Raw genomic sequence first — 19221 nt, 5'->3', positions numbered from 1 at the left:
AAAGTAAAAGAGATTCCAAAACTGTTCAGCTATGGTAATGTGTAGTTGAAGAGTGTTTAAAAGATTTGATGGATATTATTCATATCAAAAAGGTTTATTTTCTTTTCGAGAGCTCATCAAACAAGAATTCTAAAAGTAAGCGCGCTTAATTTTGTGCAATTCTGAAATGGATGATCCCTGAGAAGTTTCTTAATGTGTGTGTGAGTGATGACATAAGAAAGCTGGAAAACTCGTCTTGATACAATGAAAATAATCGTCGAATTTGGGACGTTACATGTAATATTGTCATTTATCACATAAAACTACACCATCGTAGTAATATTTCCAATCCACTTGGGGTCTATGCCCAACAATGGGATACAAGGTTGGGTATAACTCGTCGGGTGGAACTTCGTGTGCGTCTTAACGCTTCAAATCGAAAGGTTTAGCAATTTTTGTCAACCGGCTAACTTTTATAAGCCAGATCGGCAAATTAACTACGTATATCTAAGAACTCAACAAATTTTATCTTCAATCCAACCTATGTGGCTCGACATCTATTGTACAAAATTTAGGAATCCATAATCATTGTATTTTTTAAAAAATACAATTTTCGAAAGTTACTAGAGCATAAACTGTCAAACTGACGTACTACTACTTAAAAATTGGATTTCATCCTATATTCTGGGATAAAACTAAGTCAATGAAAAATGACATCAAATAGTTATATAATTTTTTAAAGGTTTTGCGTTAACCTCTCATGTATTTATGAAATTGGAACTTATTTATGTTGCGTGTTATTATTTTTGCACTTGATAAGAAAGATAAGTGTCAAATACACTAGATACAAAGTACATGTTATTGAATTGGATTGGACCAGTTCTAAAACGAATTACACTGTTTCGAATGACATAATAATGAAACTGAATCAAACTCATATGATATCATATCGGAATTACCAGATCTGTAACCCAATCAAATTAAATCATAATTTGAATTAATATTTCAATTTTTTTCAATGACTATGTTATTTATGGAGTAAAACAAACAAAAGAAATATATAATTGAATCATAACAATCACACCAGATTAATATGATTATGAATTTACTGCCTACCAACTCAATCTAATTCAATATCCATGCAATATTCATTTCAATCCGAACTCGATTCAGATCGGTTTCGAAATCCGACCAATAAAAATGAACATGAACGCAAAAATAATTTTTTTTCAATATCCGTAACACGATGTCATCCTATTCTTTTCCGAACAACCTCTTAAAGCGATTCAGTCTTTGGGATTTATTCCCTCTTTATTGTTTTCTTCTCCAAGAGCATATAATGGGAACGAGTTTCGTTTGGTTGTTTATATTGTCAACCGAATAATTATCTCGTGAGTACCCAACATTATATAATTTTCCAGCTATTTCTATGTACGAGGCCTTGTTCCAGCTAAAATCCAGATAAAGACTTTTATTCCATCAATTGACAATTTCATATGTGCAATATGAAAAGTTAACTTTTCTATAAAAAAGACATATTGATCTACTCAACATTTTCTTTTAAGAAAATGTCCATTTTCTACGGTCAGTTTTATGAAGGGAAAAAAAGTTTATAATTCGGAAGTTCAAATTGGGACTAAACAGCAATATGTGGATGGAATATTCACACATCACACATTGAAACAAAAAAACTTATGAAATTTTATATATTTAGGTTATTCGTTTCTTTTGGGTCAAATTTTTTATAGGAGTATAAATTACTAGATTTGTAGCTGCTATATTTTTTATATGGTAGTAAATATTCAATTTCATTCAGTCCCCACGAAAACCTTTAAAAAAAACTCATAATCTCCATATGAAAATAATGATATTTTTAAAATCTTATATTTATAAAATTCAAATGTAAAACTCCTTCAAAATGTACATGAACAAGGTTTGAATAAAGATTTAATTTGATATATATATGAGTTTTATGTTTTCTCGATTTTTTACGAGATGGCATACGGACATTAAAACGAGATGACATGCAAAACATCCTTGCGACTCGCTTCGTAAACTTAAGGAAGACAGAGACATGGGTATTGAGATTTTGTTGACTTGGAACAATGCACTTTTTGGTAAGACACTCTGGATGATACACAAACAGACTGGTTCATTGTTTGTTAAATGAGTTCGTCGAACTCACATCAAATTTGAAACTGATTGGGATTGGAGATGACACAAGGATGAATCACCAAGTATTAAACAACTATTGAAAATCCGCGACGAATTGATTGTGGGCAGGGGTCGGTTGGGAATGCAACAACGATACTTGAGAGCTGGTTCTGTCAGTGTAGAGGAATAAGCCGTGCATATGATGATTTCTTTGTACACAAAGTTGGTAATTGGCTTTGGAAATATCGTGTCACACTTCGGTTGTTCGCTCATGGAAGCTCCTCACACGAGCCGACAATGCTATATTCATGATAAGAAATGTGTTTTTTGCAACGGGGAGGATGAATCAACATCACATTTATTCTTCTGCTTGAGGTAATAAAGTTGATTTGAAAAGAGATTCGAGAGTGGCTTAGAATGAAGAAATTTATGAGACCGACCAACACATTTTTTAATTATTTTTTTTGGCAGATGGAGGCTTGTTTGTAAAGTACCGACCAACACAATTTTGGAGGCATTCCATGTTAACTAAAAATCCTGGCTCCGCCATTACTCAGAGTAGAATTTTTAACGAAAAATAAAATAATATACGACAATTAAAATAATAAGATATATGTTCATTGTAATTTAAAAATATTTTTTATTAACAAGATCTTCAATATTTTTGCTAACTCGTAAAATATGAAAACTACGGTCAAAATTTTGACATTGTAATATTTTATATCTCCATCACCTTGCAAAGAAAATTATGAATCTTAAATAAAATGGTTATATCTAAATATTTTTTAACTAAAAAATAAAAAGATAAGCTGAATTGACGTACCATAAAAATTTGATTTATGATTGTTTAAAGTATAATATTTATTAGTTACATAATCTTAGTTAATACTTAAATAATCTATCTCTCTCTCAATACCATCATATTATAATTTTACAATTTTTTTTTATTTCAAACAACTCTTGGCACAAATCATAATTATGAGATAGTGGATATTTTTTAAAAATTCTCGTGACAAACTATATCGAGCTCATAATGTTATAGCTGACACCTTAAATGATGCATTTCATATTCCATCAGGTGCTCCTTCTTATCGATAATATAAATCTTGTCAATGTCGAACCATTTAAAATATTCTTTTGGTTACCAACCTAAGCTAAACATAAGTAGAAGATGATGCAAGTGAAGCAAGCTTATGACAAAACTATGAGTTCAAATAGAATAAGATGAGATCAGCTAAAAAATTAATACTGATGCATTTATAAATTGGAATTAATTGAATTGATACAATGAATTGGCAAGATTTCAAAACTTGAAAAAAATATAAGATTTGAGGTGAGGATTTGACTCAACTTTGTACAAATATATAGTGAGTGTACTTGAGCAAATTGATTTAAGGTTGAGGATTCGAGTGATTGGTAATAAGACAAATCTAATTACAATTTCGTATCTTGAATGTTTTCATTTTAGGGTAGCCTCATAAAAGCTGAATAAAATGGATCAAGTCAAGATCGTTGGACTTTTTTTATTCATGGATATATCTACCGACTAGAAAATCATTTAATTTAACTTAATACGTAATTAAAAATATATAAATCACCCGGGCTACAGCCCAGGTACTCTTAAAAAAAAAAAAAATAAATAAATAAACCGGGTGGAATGAGTCAAACTAATGTTGTTTTGGGGTGTCAATTGCATTGGTTTTAATTTTTGAGGGAGAAGACTGCTCGCGCTAGAAATGACTCTTGACACTTTCTCTCTATTCTCGCCAAAGTTCTTCGCCTCTACAGCGACCAAAAACGCGATTCCACACTGTATGATTGAATCGCTACACGCGATACGCCCACGTTTGCTGGCGCTCTTCGCTCTCCAGCTGCAGCTTTCAGAGTTCGCAGACTCCTTCATTCTTATCGAGCTCCGATCTCGCTGAATAATTTGTTAGTATCTGTATTGACTGCTGAATTTTACTTGTCTGTGTGTTTACTAATTGTTTTTGTGCCCCTGGGTTTGTGTTGCGTGCTGAAATTCAAGTTATGCGAATTGTGTCTAAATCAAAGGTAGGCGATCTCGGTGGAGTGGTTGCCTTGCTTTTCTGTATGCACCTTGTAGTGTTATCAAGAGGAGTGTGCACTAATCTGGTCAATCAAAATATGATACCGGTTTAATCTTGTGATTCTAAGAGGTTAAGCGTTGTGTTCGTGGTTCGTGTGTTTATCTGAGCGTAGGCGGGGGTGGGGGTCGGTGTGGGGTGGAACTTGGTTGGTTAGTCAACTGGTGCATTGGAACTCGCTACTGTAAAATTTTCATGTTTGGACATTGTGATGCTGAACATTTGTAAATATTTGCATGAAAATAGTTGAGTTTTGCCAAATTAATTCTGAAACCAGGGATTTGAGGGATGGAGGGCAATAGACGTGAAGTGGAGGCTTAACATATTTGGGAAGTGATCCTTATATTTTTTGAAATTACTATAAATTACCAATGGATACCAAATTCCAATTCGCTGTATGAACTGTGCTGTCCTTTCGCGAGATAACAAGAGAATGCTGTTCGCAACACGTGAACTTTTGAATACAATCATGCTTTGGATAGTGTGCAGGGCTAGCTGATGGCTGGAGAAATTCTGTGGAAAAAACTAGTGATGTCTGATAGAAATGTCTCATGTAGCTCTTTGTTCTCCAGATTGAGACACCAGTGTTGGAGTAGGCAGATTAGTGCAATAGACCATCAGGGACATGGGCTGTTGCTGCTTTGGTGCCTTAACTTTGCACCAGAAGAAACAGAATAAAGATGCTCGTCAGTCGACAGAAGACCAAGAAGGTTTGTTCTTCTTAACTCATCCACATTCTTTGCAATCTTCAATGTAAAACTACCAAGTTCTAAAGGTTCTGCGTTGTAGTTTTTGGTGAAGATACACCCTTTATGCCAGAGGCAGAGGGTGGGATTTCATGATTGCTTTTAATTTCCATGGATGCTGATGGTTCAGTCACAAAGCGGCTTCATCATGTTGGCATTGTTGCTTTTTTATGAAAGATGACTAACTTCTAACTCAAAATTTTCCACCATGTAGACCATTAACTGAAGATTTTGTTTGCACTGTTGATAGTTTGGTGAAGTTGGATGAAGAGGCTGTAAGTTTGGAATGCTAAAAAGAACTGTTTGAAGTTATGTAGATGGAAAACGAGGATTCACATTGAGGACCTTACTTAAAGATGTGATCTGATGTGAATATTTTGAATGTAGCGAGATGATTAGTGTTGTGACTATGGCTATAGTAGCAATCATATTGACATTTTAGTAATAAAGCATCAATAAGTATTTCAAAATATCACCGATGTAACAAGTTACGAGCTTTACATCACCGAACCATTGTTCAATCATTATGAGATGCTCAATTGTCTTTGAGCATCGAAATTTAAACACTTGATCAAACAAATTACATGAAATGAACCTCATTCACAGTTTTATTGTCATGTGCTGCCACAGATATATGAATGTTTGGACTGCATGGAAATAAATCTGAGTTAACATCAACTTAACCTAATTCTACCACACAAAGTTGGTAAGGTTGCCGCGGGAAACATGAGTATGAATGAGCTTGCATGTGTGACACACTCATTGAACTATCTGCAACTTCCATCTAGAACATATTTGGGATCTGGGCAAGTGCTTGGATGTGCAAACGTCAATCTTAATTTAAGAAACATGTAGGGGCACTGAAAATATAATCATGTGGTTGGTAATGGTGCTTATTTCCATTCAATATTTTTCTAAGGACGGTCCAGAAATTATTACTTGGTATATTTTTTTCCTTTGATTGATTGATTTATTTTAGATATCTGTCTAGGGCCCCAAATTGGTAAGACGAAGAACTTCTCATACAATGAGTTAAGAGAAGCAACAAACAACTTCCATCACAGTAACAAAATAGGACGAGGAGGGTTTGGGACAGTTTACAAGGTATTAACTCAATGCCGCATAGTCTCTATTCATCATGTCTGAACGACATAACTTTAAAATGTAAATATTGCACAGCAAAATTTCATCTTTCAGCCAGTATGTAATCTGATTTTCACCACCCTTTGCTGGTATTAAGATATAACATGCATCGAAGTTCTAACTACTTTCTTACTGTTTATCATCTTTCTAATTTAAGCAAATAAACATGAATAGAGGAAATCAAAGAATCTCCATGCTGGTTTTTCTCTTAATGGTCTGTATTGTAGGCAGAGAAAATTGCTTCAACCAGTACTATTTTGTTTGATGGTCGCATATTTATGAACTATTAAGATGATGGGACATTGAAACGTTCAACTATCATTCCTGCATTGTTATTTTCTTCGTATTAAACCCACTGCAATCTCACAGGGAACCCTAAAAAATGGAAAGAAAGTAGCTGTGAAGACACTTTCTACCGGGTCAAAGCAAGGAGTGCGTGAGTTTTTAACTGAGATTGACACTATATCCAATGTTAAACACCCAAATCTAGTTGAGTTAGTTGGGTGCTGCATTAACGGTACCAACCACATTTTGGTCTATGAATATTTAGAGAATAAGAGCATCGATCGAGCGTTGTTAGGTAATTGGATAGAGTACTGTGACATTTGAATCTATTTAAAAGATTCCCACAGTATCCAATGTAGACTGAACATAATGCTTGCCTGTATTTCAGGTATGAACAGGTCTGTTATTCTGAACTGGGAAAAGAGGTCTAACATCTGCTTGGGAACTGCTCGTGGACTTGCATATCTTCATGAAGAACTTGTACCTCGCATTGTGCACAGAGATATCAAAGCTAGTAATATACTCCTGGACAAGGACTTCCGACCTAAAATTGGAGACTTTGGATTAGCTAAACTTTTCCCTGAAGATATCACCCACATCAGCACAAAAATAGCAGGAACAACGTATGTCTGATTTTCCTCTTTGATTCTACACCACAACAAATAATGGCACTGTAGTCCTGACAGCTAATTGAGAGTTGTATTTACTGCAACGTTGAAAGTTATGGTCCTAATTTGTACCTTGGGGTTGTTCTAAGCAGTGGCTACCTGGCACCTGAATATGCATTAGGTGGCCAGTTAACTATGAAGGCCGATGTATACAGCTTCGGGGTTCTAACTCTCGAAGTTGTAAGTGGCAGGAGCAGTGGAAACACCAATCATGGGGGAATGCACAAATTGCTTGTCGAATGGGTTAGGAATATTTGGTTGTAATTTTTTGTATCACTTTTGATTTTAATTATCCTCTGATAACTGAACAGCAAAAATGAGATTGAGTCATTTACCTTTTGTCTACACAGTATCTCCTCATAAGTTAGATAAAATGGACTAGTATCTCGACAGTAAACTTCATTTCCTGCTCGAAATTGCTTATTTTTTTCCTGAAGTTGCATCCTTCCAAGCCATTATATTATTTTGAGTTCTTTTTATTGTTTGTGCCTATCACTATAATTCCTTCTCTCATCGGCATTGGTTGCTTCACAGGCATGGGAGCTACACGAAGAAGGTAAACTCTTGGATCTAGTCGACCCAGAATTGGAAGCATTTCCAGAGGACCAGGTTCTTAGGTACATGAAAGTGGCCCTTTTCTGCACCCAAGCAAATGGTAGCAGGAGGCCGTTAATGAGCCAGGTCATTGAAATGCTCTCCAAAAATGTACGTCTTAACGAAAAGCAACTCACACCTCCCGGTTTCTTTGCAACCTCGGGTCTGGTAAGTGGCACAACGGTTAATAACAAGTCCTCAGAAGCTTCAACTAGCCATCAAATGAGTACTTTTCCCACGACAATCACTCAGGTGACCCCAAGATAACACCTGAATTTTCGTAAATATTCCTTTTCATTATCTGCAAGCGCTGATGGGATCCTAGCTTCTAAGAAACCAGTTTCTGATTATTGGGATTGTTAGTTGGTCACACCCTCGGATTTATTTGGTGGAGAAAGAGGCATAGACTTGGGAGAGGACGTTTCAGTGACCAAAAAAGGTTATGCTGTTGAGTTGATAGGATTGCACGACTTTAAATTGCATGGGTGTTAATTCTTTTTCTATTCGTTTCCTGGTATAAGAATTCATTACACGGTGGCAACTTTTGATCTTCCGGAGTTCATTGTTCTCAAGCATTTTTCAGTGGTATAAACAGATCATACACCCCTCGTGGAACTTTACCTTCCAGATGGCAAAATTTACGGTGAAACAAAATGATGATAGCTTTTATAAATTCGTGTAAATTTATATAAAATCAATGACATGCATAATGCATTACACTGATCAGGTTACTCTGAATACAGCATAAATTAAACTATTTTATGTTATAATGAGTCTGTGTTTCCTGTTAATTCTTGGAAGAAATAAGCATATAGTCTACTCTCAAATCAATCAAGGGTTGTGTATTCAATGTAGAAGATTTATTGACTTTTAATGATTTTTATAGATTTTAAAAGTTTAGAAGTATTAAACTAAGATTTGTGCATACTCTATAAAAGTCTGATGATATTCAAAATATATTTTCATTGAGTTTTAAAAAATCAGGTGATATTCAAAATAATTTTTTTAAAACTTAGTTTGTATAGTTTCTCTGTTATATATAACAAAAAAATTCCTTCCGAAACAATATTTAAAAACGAGACAGGCCTAAATGCTATCTCGAGTATTAGGCACACTCAATTCTATCTAAGTTGAAGGGATAAGAATTTATTTATTTTTAACTTGACACATATTTCGAAAATTCCTCCCGTAAATAAAATTGATTTCCATGACTTACAACTTATTCCCTCGAAAAAAAAACAAGACAACTTGTTTCTTCATGCTATATTGTTATTCGTGCTTTATGTCGAAATCAGTTATCCTAAAAACCAAATCTCTAGTAATACGTCGTGCTTAATAATAATTTTAAAGAAATATATTGTTTCACTTTTTTTTTACCATCTGTACACTTTAGATTACATGATTTTAAACTTTAAATTATATATCAAAAATCGTCCATACTATTTTACAAGTGTGTGACGAACAAATATCATTTTGAGCTTAAATAGTTGAGTACACTCTAAATGCTGTTTATATCACAAAATATTTATAATTTTTTTTTTAATAAACAACTCATCAAACTGCGCGCATTTCATATTAATAGGAACAGATGTGTATCTATAACGTCAGCTATCGATTCAATCATGATGATATATAATCACGACGGTGCATAATCCCATCCCTTGAGAAATGAATTATGTTGATTGAGCAATGAAACAGAACTGTTGGACCCATCATTTCTATTATCACCAGTTTAATTGTCAGTATTATTTTCCTGATTATTCCCATGCATTGATTCATGATCCTTCCTTGAAAATATCCCACTATTGGATTCCAATCCGATTCCATATGAAGAGTGATGATACCCCGATATGTCCCGGGCAGTTGATCTCGGGAATGCTCGGGTCATGGGTCAGGCCCATGAGCGATGCCCGGGTCAGGACAGCCCATCTCCCGAGTGGTTGATTCAGGACATGGCACCAGAGTTCTGGTATAACTTCTCTTCTGACATCTCGAAGCGAGGGAGGCATTTAATGATGTTGACTTAATAAAATACACGCGGCCGACCTGTTAACATTAATGAGTGACTGGACAGATGGGATATGACTAATATATGATTTGACATGTCAGAACAATAGGGTATAATCAGCCGCCCTAGTATATTTAATGCGCACGTCCCAAAAAACGAGGTCATCATTATTTCCTCCACTATAAATACCAGGTTTTGCATTTATTCCTTCATTCAGATATTAATGAACATTTAACACACTCATTTATTGCACACCAATATCACAGCCATCACTTGGCTACATTGGTTTTATTGCTTGAGTACCCTGCTGACTTAAGCATCGGAGTGGCCACGCCGGGGACCCCCTCCGGCGCCCATTCACGTGGTTGTTTTTCTTATTGGCAGATCTTTCAAAGGCAAACGAAGAATCTTCCTTCCAGTTCGCCGTCTTAGCTCATATTTCTTCCCGTATTCTTGATAGCTTACCTGGTAGAGTTCCCGACCCGACTCCACTGTTCGACTCGGGTGGCATCAAAGAGGATATTATGCTGCCCGGCATGGTCGTGGATAATTCGTATATTATGTGTGGATTACCATGAATCCCAGATAATATATCGTAACATATCGCTTTTCCACTATCTTCTTGTATGAATTTGTGATTCGAGCCCGCAGGTTTAACCATCCCCGGATAGGGATGATGAAACATGTCCATGGTTTGTGATGGAATAGAAACAAGAATGGGTATCATGTGAGACCGTCTCACGGATCTTAATATGCCCTACTCATATTCACAATAAAAAGTAATATTCTTAGCATAAAAAGTGATACTTTTTCATGGATAACCCAAATAAGAGATTCGTCTCACAAATACGACCCGTGAGACCGTCTCACACAAGTTTTTATCTTTTTTTTTTATATAAACATGTAATAATATGTTTTGGGAACTATAAATCAAATAGTGTAAATTAAAGTTTCTAGGACTGAGAATTCGTGGGGTATATGTATAAGTTATAACAAGGAGTATTTCTTAAATGATTCATTTGATTCTGATTCTGTTTCTGTTTCGAGTAGCATAAGAAATTGAGAGTAATTAAAATTTAACAAAAGTCCTAAAAAACTAAATAAATAATATGCAATTCTTCAAAATGTATCAACTATTGTATTATTTCATAATATTCTTCTCCATCCTTTTCGCTCTTTTTCTTCATTCTTGATCTCTACAATATTTGATATGTCACCAATAAAAATATTATTTTAATATGTGTATCATTTTCGTTATTTGGACACAAAATATACAAAGACAAATATAGTAAAGAATTAAAATAACAATAAACTAATATATAAACAAAGTAACGAACATAAATGGCATGCTAACCCGACTTGACCCAGCATGCCATAATCCATAACCCAAATGAGCTAACTCATTTTAACTCACTTCCAAATAAATTGCTAAACATTGACTCAACTCATCTTTTATCACAACGAGTGGAGTTGACCTATCGAATCAAACCTAAATTGGCATCTTCATCTACACATAATGCATAAGAAACACGAGTAGATCTCTTGTGAGACGGTCTTACGAATCTTTATCTGTAAGACGGGTGAATCCTACCGATATTCACAATAAAAAATTATACTCTTAGTATAAAAAAAAATATTTTTTCATGGATGATCCGAACAAGATATATCCGTCTCACAAAATATGATCCGTGAGACCGTCTCACACAAATTTTTGTCAAGAAACACACACACACACAAACTCAGACACACAGTTATATGATAAAATTTGTTTTCAACGTGTTTTTTCCAAATATTAATATTAATGACTGTAAGCAAAAGATGGATATTTAGCCAAAGAGGGAGGATGGTGCAGGTTCCTGCTGATCGAAACTTTATTATGATTCTTATCTTCAGGGACAAGCAAAATCAAGCTGATGGCAGTGACACCAATCTTGTGTAGATATTTATAGGTATTATGTGACATACATACTTTTGATATTTATAGGTATTATGTGACATATATACTTTTGATTATTATTTTGTTGATATATACCTTTTGATGCTTATAATGATATTTACGATGGACTTGAAATATATTTAATACAAATATCATTTCAAACTCGTTCTCAAATCAATCTCCTAACTTCAAATCGAATTATTCTATTCAAACACCACTTTTGCTTGTTGCCTCTCTCCCGCCACTATTAGGCATGATATTAGAATTTATATATAAATGATGGTCGCGAATGGATCGACTAATATATCGAGTTCATATATGCGATTCAAGATCGAATTAGCACATTAAAATATTTCTAGTTTTTATTCTATTCAATTTGTTTATATTTATGTTACTATTAGTTGATCTCAGACGAAAAATAAAATAATAGTCTAAAAATGAAATCTCTATCAGGGATTAAAAATTTGAAAGGAGCCAACAATCAAGATAACAATGATTTATTTGTTTACTCTACAAATTAACCTTCCTACAAAGCGATAAGGACAACCCAACCAACATGTCCCCATTTACCTCCAAATAAAGCAATGCACATTATTTCTCTTTGGACCACAAAACTTGTATTATTTATTGTTCATTTACTAGGAAAGGTTATCATCATTAATGGTTTTCCTATGGAATGTTAGGTTTAAGTAAATTGTAACGATAATGGGATATCCTGATTTTGGGTCTTTTCTTTCACAAGTTTTTTATGCGCCATTATTCATAAAACTTCTCCAACCAAGATACTGGAGCTTTTACATTCTCATGATTCGAACTCAAGACCTCCTAAACATATAGATCTTGACAAAGCAATCTTGATATCAGTTGAGCTGTAAAGTTCTTGAAGTGGTTCAAATTTTCCTCTAAAAAGAATCAAATAAAAATTTCTACAAATCTTTAATGTGTTTCCTTTGAATATTAAAAGGAGCAAAAAATTTATACTCTATTGCGAAAACGAATTGAAAACTCTTGTAGATAATTAATTTTGCTCGATTCTTGATCGTTTGTAATCAATCTGCGTGCATTTTTCACATCTAGGATGCGTTCTTTTTCATCAAGTCCTCTAATTATTAGTAGGTAAAAACTTATGTGAGATTGTCTCACGGGTCGTGTTTGTGATACTGATATTTGGGTCACCCATGAAAAATATTACTTTTTATGCTAAGAGTATTACTTTTTATTGTGAATATGTGTAGGGTTGACCCGTCTCACAGATTATGATCCGTGATACGATCTCACATGAGATTCACTTTTATTAGCAAGTGACACTATTCGTTGAAATGTCCAGATAAAGGTGTAGGAAAAGCTCCAATTTCTAATAATTAATTTTTAAAATTTTTAGGGGAAACTTGATATGAATCTGAAATTTATGGATTTCAATTATATTTTTATTATAGAAAATAAAATAATATATCAGATTTTAAATTTATGTCTTACTTATTTACATATCAGTTACATATAATAGAAAGAATTTCAAATAATACCATTATCAGGTGAATTTGAATTACATCATAATTAATATAAGAGTGAGTATTATGTGAGACCGTCTCACGGATCATAATCTGTGAGATGAGTCAACTCTACTCATATTCACAATAAAAAGTAATACTCTTAGCATAAAAAGTAATATTTTTTCATGGTTGACCCAAATAAGAGACATGTCTCACAAATACGACCCGTGAGACCATCTCACACAAGTTTTTGCCTTAATATAAAACATTATATATATGTAAATGTGGATGTGAAGTTTATGGTTTTACTTTTTTAAAACAAAAAATATATATTTAAATACGTTTGAAATTCATTATCCAAATGCAAAGCATATCAAACAAAATATTGAAAAAAAAAAAGAGAGAATTTGAGCTATATAATAAACTCATCTTGTCCTCAAAATTTTAATTTCGTTAAACTAAAATTTTAAATATTAAAATATTTTATTTTTGAGATGAAGCTCGTGTAAGGATCGTGCTCGTCGAAAACCTCCTGAAAAGCAATTGTAAAATAATGGTGGAGGTGGGGACAACGTGAAGATTGGGCCCCATATCCGTATTAATCTAATCAAGAAAACCGCTCCCTCGCTCAAAACCTCCCATCCAATCCAATTTCCAACTCCATCGCTCTCTCTTTCACCAGTTTAACACAGATCCCATGTGGACTGCTGCATCAATTCTGGCTGGCTTTTTCTCATATCCAGTTAAGACTTTGAAAAGCTTGTAAATGTCACATTCAATGAACTCGTACTCGTGACATATTACAATCTTAGAAGTTCATTCATTTACGATCTTTCTTGATTGTGAGTGAGTATGGATTCGAAGACCCTTCTTGACTATGCTCTGTTTCAGCTCACGCCAACAAGAACAAGGTACACTTTTTCTTGCTGCCCTCTTTGGTGCAAATATCGTGAAATGTGTGTTTATTTTTAGTTCTCTGGGTGAAATTTTGATAATTTGTTTACTTTTTTGATGTGGCATTTGATGAAATTGATAAAAGATGCGATCTTGTGGTGTTTTCTGGGAAGATAAGTGAGAAAATTGCATCTGGGCTTGTGGAACCATTTATCTCTCACTTGAACTATGCAAAAGATCAGATTTCAAAAGGTGGGTATTCGATAAAACTTCTACCAACGGCTGCTGATGATGCTTCATGGTTCACCGTAGCCACATTTCAGAGGTAATTTAACAATATCTCAATTAGTCTCTGAAATTTTGAACCTCACTCAAGCAGATCTTTTTTCCCTGACGTTGATGCAATATCGAAAAATCAATTGCTGTTGCTGTGAACTCTTAACTGGTTTTGGTTTAATCGCAATAGTTTTAATTGAAAACGGTGATAGATTTTGATAACAAGTTTTTACTCGACTGAATTACAAATGTTGAAGATGAAATTTGAGATCCAAATCATAGGAAGTCACTTCTTGGGTTGGGATCAAATTCTTCTGTGAATTTTGGGAGAGGTTTTATGATACATCTCAAAGAAGATATAATTCACTAACACAAACTTGCTTTCTTTTCCATTTCATCGTAGATTTGTGCGCTTTGTGAGTACACCTGAAATTCTTGAAACGGTTGTTCGAATAGAACGAGAAATTGCACAGATTGAAAGTGCAATTCAATCTAATGAAGTTCTTAAGAAGGAGGTGACAGAACATCCAGGGGAAGGTAAGCTGCGGCATGTACTTATTGAAAGTATATGGTTTACATACACATTGATGCACACAAAAAAGATAAAACATATTGCACACTTTCTAGTTCTGTAATATTTCACTCATGTCAAACATTTGTCAGTCTTCAAGCATGATGCCAATATCTTGATCTATAGCTATGTGTGTAGTGTTCGAATATTTACCAAGCTACTTGTTTTTTGGCCTTTTTTTAGAGAAGCTACTTGTTTTATCAGTAGGAAGTTTATCGGCTGTTGATGGGATCACAAAGAAGTCGGTCAATTCCGCGAAGGTATTTTATTTTGATGTCAATAAGTGGTTAGTAGTTCAGAGCATCTTTGTTACTTCCCCCCCTTACACCCTATATTTCCTCGTGGCTCTTCTAGTCATCCTCTGAAGAAGGACTTAACGGGGCTGCACCGGAAGAAAATTCCAGGTATCTGTTGTCACTTGTCAAATGTAGTGCATCACTACTGTATTTAATAGCTCTGTTATGTGAATCAGTAAGTCGTTGTTTTGGGTAGGATTCGCCTCCAGCGTGTTATGGACACTCGAAAAGGATTACTCCTTAAAGAGCAAGCCATGGCTTATGCTCGTGCAGTTGTAGCAGGATATGAAATGGACACCATTGATGATCTCATTTCCTTTGCAGACACATTTGGAGCCACACGTTTGAGGTGAACTTTTATCGATCTTCCTTTTGTTGTGTGCGCGTGCGTGCAGGAAGAGATGCTTCAAAACTTATTTCCTTATTTACTTACAATATTCATGTTTTTATCCTTGTCTTTCCATTTCAAAGTTCTTGCAGAAGGAAAAAGAATGCTCAGTTTTTGTTATATTTTAATTTTTATCAATGATTTTTTTATTGTATCACTTGTTCTACAAATATGTTTTGTTTCTCTAAATGTTTTTACATTGTGGACACAGTACATGTGTCAGTGGCTTGGTAGTCTGGCTCAAATATAAGATTCTAATGCTAGGCTAAGATATTGATTTCTTTAATCATTCAAATGTTTTCCTCAATAAGAGTTATTTCTTGAATTGTTTGTATACAGTAAAATAATTGAGCCCGTTTTAATGTGCATGATCTTATGTTGTCAAAGGTGGATTTTTTTAAACTAACTGTTTTATTATAAAAAAAATTCGTTGTATAGAGAAGCATGCATTAATTTTAAGGAGCTGTACAAACAGAAGCAGTCAGATGACCAATGGATGGATGAATTAGCAGCAATGCAAGCATCTGCTGCAACTGAATTCTCATATATGGGATCACCTGGAATTTTGCTCGCAGGTGAAAGTATTAATGGGAATGGTTTTTCCACTGGCTTGTCCGAATCTCTCTCTGATTTGGCTTCCACTCCAATTTCAGATGGAAGTAAAGGTGCTTTTTACTTCCTTTCTTTTTGTTTTTACAAATTCTCGACTGGATGTTTTTGTTTATCAATGCTTATGAGACAAATTTCTTGGCATGCATAGCATGGCTACTGAGTATCCCTTTCAGAAAACTTGAACGTTTTATGAGAAAATTGGAATCATGTGTATCATACAATTGGTATGTCTTAAATCTTTAAAATTTTCTCCCACAGCGAGTAATCTGCCTGCACCAGAGCAGACACCTCAGCCGCGGTTACCATGGATGAACCAGATTCCTCAGTATATGCACAACTTCCAGGGTTATCCTTTTCCAGGGATGCAGCCATATTATCCAGGGCATATGGGATGGTCATCTCCTGGTGGGATTGTTCCACAATCAAAAGATAGTCAAAACCGGAAATCTCATAAGAAGAAAGAGAAACCTTCGGATGCAAAAGGGACAGATACATCTGAAGGGGATGAACAAACTGAATCTAGTGACTCCTATTCTGGGACAGATTATGAAGAGGTTAAAGAGAATGACAAGAAGCATTATTCAAAGGGGCAAAGATATGTTAAAAAGAACAAGAAAAAGTCCTCCAAAACAGTCGTTATCCGGAACATAAATTACATAACTTCCCAGAGGCACAACGGAGAGGAGAATGAAATCTCAGATGGTTCATTGGGAGGGGCTTTTCCGTTTGATGAAGAGTCCATTAGAGAGGGGGTAGACAATGCACTTGCTAAAGCACGTAAAAATAAGGGGCCACGGGGAGTCCATGTGCAGAATGGATCAAACAGTCACGATGAACAGAATCTAGAAAACGAGTTTGATGCTAATATTTCTGGAGGGAAAGTAAATAATACTTGGGATGCTTTTCAGAATCTTCTAATGAGTCATGAGGAGCCAACTTCTAATGGTGTAACTTTAGACTTTGAATCCGAGAAAATTAAGAAACAACCATTGAATGTTGATGATTCTGTTCTTGCCATTCAGAGAGGTGGAGGCTATGATGGAACAGAAATGACAGATTTTATGAACGTTGAAAATATTCGTCCCGGTATAAAGAAAACTGTTTCTCAAGATGAGAGTGCGATGTTTTCACGACAATTAGAAGACTCAAGAATGAGTCAATTGGGAACTCCCGCAGATTTTGTTTCCGAATCATCTGTTCTGAAAAACCACAAAGACGAAGATCAATTTGTTGCTAATTTGTCCCAAGTTTCAAGAACAGGTGACATTAAACGAGTAGAATTTAATGATCATGGCCCTGCGCCCTATGAAGGGAGCTTTGTTAAAAAAGAAACAGCTGTTAGAACTCCCGTGGTTGATGATTCCTTCATAATACAGTCTAGATCAGCAGTTGATGAACCTTATGTTTCTGACTGGAAAACTGATATTAGCATGGTTTCAGAAGTTGAAAAGTCAACACATCCCGGAATTGGAGATTCAAATATTTCCAGGTTTGAAAAATCAATGTCCAGTGAGCCTGATGACCTTTGTATGGTTCTTGTTAGGGAGTCACAGGATTCAACGGGGGCATCCTGGGCTCCAGAAATGGATTATCAACTTGAAATTTCTTTCGCTGAAACTGATAAAAAATATCCAACCGTTGAAGCCAATGGTCCCATGGGAAAAGGACTTCCTGTGAATGGTAAGAGCACCAATGGCAAGAAGACTTCAAGCTCCCCTGCAAAAAATCCTAAACCTTTGGCGGGATCTCTTGTTAAGAGCAGGACAGACCTTTTATCCAAGAGCAAGAAAACATCTTCCACAAGTAGATCAACTGTTCAAAAGAGCAAGCTTGAAAAGGTATCGCAACCATGTATCTTCGAAGTGATTTGGCTGCAATTTATCATCCTTTATTTTTGTTTTGACATTGAGTGAGATGCATTTTTTTCCTTGCAGGAGGAAGAGGAGCGCAGAAGAAAGGAAGAATCGTTGTTTGAGCGCCAAAAGAGAATCGCTGAAAGAACAGCTGCTCGAGGTTCGACTCCTGCAGTAACTAAGAAAATTCCAGTCGCTAAGAAGTAGAGTAGCTCTTTCAAAGCTCAAGAAATAGGCCTCAATCCGCAGTGCATGAATTTTAAAAGATAAGTCATCCTACAAATACAACACGGTCCAAAACACAACATTAGTGCATCTTGTCACCTATCGAGAAAATGCTGAAGTAACATGCTTCGAGCTCTATCCAACATGTATCCATTGATGTTATTTCTTCCATTCTTCATTCCGCCTAGCCCCTTGTACAGTATCATTTCCTGTTTTTGCCTTCCACATTCATTTACCTAGTCTTCAGCAGGTTTGGATTGTTTACAACAAAAAAACCGATGTGTGTGTTGAATTAAAATGCACAGGTGCTTGATCAATGGCGTGATATTATATTTTTTTTCCACTGGCCAGAGATGTATCCAGAAATTGATATCTTTTGGATTTGTTATTAAATTTACATTGGGTTTGTATAAAGCATAAACAAATTGTGTGCAAGTTTGTGTTATAATTTGTGTGATGCATATATGTTGATTTTTTAGTGTCTTGCTTATATCATTCATTATTATCCACATCGATAAAGAATATGTTTTCCTTTTCTTTTCTTCGTCTATGCTTCTACTCATTCACTCCCTTGATCGTTTCATTTTGTTTAGTAATAATAAAACTAACATGGTCCTTGTATCATTATGGAATAATTTGATTGTCATAACATGCAACGTCGAATGACAATTTCCATTGACATACATCCTTGAAGTAGTTTAGTAAAAAAAGGAAAAAAAAAACAACTAAATTGCACGCAACATATATTGAAAAAATCAAATGGAAAGGTCAATAGTATTTCTAAATTTCAAATTAGATGATAATTAAGAAGCTAAACAACTTCATAATAATAATGGACTAAAAGGAACAATATCTCAACATTCAGGTACTAAAAGTTTTAAGTGAATGATAAGATAAATTAATGATAAAATAGATAAAGATAGTTTTTTAATGAGATTTAAAGCATAAAAGAGTGAGAAAAATAATATTGCAGTTGTTTTGATTACGAAGACTGG

At 34.8% G+C, this 19221-nt stretch overlaps 2 protein-coding genes across 5 annotated transcripts; both read left to right on the top strand.

The window, feature by feature from the left end:
* Positions 1-3834: 3834 nt before the first annotated feature.
* Positions 3835-8222, top strand: LOC140829060 (cold-responsive protein kinase 1-like). Of its 2 annotated transcripts, XM_073192026.1 has the most exons (7): positions 3835-4068; positions 4814-4951; positions 5979-6091; positions 6500-6710; positions 6804-7038; positions 7176-7326; positions 7618-8222. In XM_073192026.1, exons 2-7 carry the CDS (start codon positions 4867-4869, stop codon positions 7942-7944), a joined length of 1122 nt encoding a protein of 373 aa, XP_073048127.1. In that variant the 5' UTR covers positions 3835-4068; positions 4814-4866; the 3' UTR covers positions 7945-8222. The 2 variants fall into 2 exon arrangements, with proteins under 2 accessions (XP_073048127.1, XP_073048128.1); XM_073192027.1 differs by lacking the exon at positions 3835-4068 and having other exon boundaries at positions 4793-4951.
* Positions 8223-13680: 5458 nt separating this feature from the next.
* Positions 13681-18761, top strand: LOC140829059 (COP1-interacting protein 7-like). 3 transcript variants are annotated; one of them, XM_073192024.1, is made up of 9 exons: positions 13681-14022; positions 14151-14330; positions 14685-14818; positions 15060-15112; positions 15207-15256; positions 15345-15497; positions 15975-16201; positions 16407-17986; positions 18083-18761. In XM_073192024.1, the coding sequence occupies exons 1-9, from the start codon at positions 13964-13966 to the stop codon at positions 18206-18208; spliced, it is 2562 nt and encodes an 853-aa protein (XP_073048125.1). In that variant the 5' UTR covers positions 13681-13963; the 3' UTR covers positions 18209-18761. The 3 variants fall into 3 exon arrangements, with proteins under 3 accessions (XP_073048125.1, XP_073048124.1, XP_073048123.1); XM_073192023.1 differs by having other exon boundaries at positions 13682-14022; positions 15057-15112; XM_073192022.1 differs by having other exon boundaries at positions 13682-14022; positions 15036-15112.
* The last annotated feature ends 460 nt before the right edge of the window (positions 18762-19221 follow it).

Source organism: Primulina eburnea, chromosome 4 (assembly GCF_022965805.1).
Source record: "Primulina eburnea isolate SZY01 chromosome 4, ASM2296580v1, whole genome shotgun sequence".
Lineage (NCBI taxonomy): Eukaryota > Viridiplantae > Streptophyta > Magnoliopsida > Lamiales > Gesneriaceae > Primulina > Primulina eburnea.
Note: the sequence above shows the minus strand (reverse complement) of the source record. Positions and strands in the feature narration are given on the sequence as shown.

Bases quoted from the DNA above. Each gene is read 5' to 3' on its own strand.
- LOC140829059 (XM_073192022.1), top strand. From the start codon at position 13,964: ATGGATTCGAAGACCCTTCTTGACTATGCTCTGTTTCAGCTCACGCCA. The intron at 14,023-14,150 runs GTACACTTTTTC...AATTGATAAAAG, and splicing joins CTCACGCCAACAAGAACAAG to ATGCGATCTTGTGGTGTTTT. The intron at 16,202-16,406 runs GTGCTTTTTACT...TTTCTCCCACAG, and splicing joins AATTTCAGATGGAAGTAAAG to CGAGTAATCTGCCTGCACCA.
- LOC140829060 (XM_073192026.1), top strand. From the start codon at position 4,867: ATGGGCTGTTGCTGCTTTGGTGCCTTAACTTTGCACCAGAAGAAACAG. The intron at 4,952-5,978 runs GTTTGTTCTTCT...ATATCTGTCTAG, and splicing joins GTCGACAGAAGACCAAGAAG to GGCCCCAAATTGGTAAGACG. The intron at 6,092-6,499 runs GTATTAACTCAA...GCAATCTCACAG, and splicing joins GGTTTGGGACAGTTTACAAG to GGAACCCTAAAAAATGGAAA.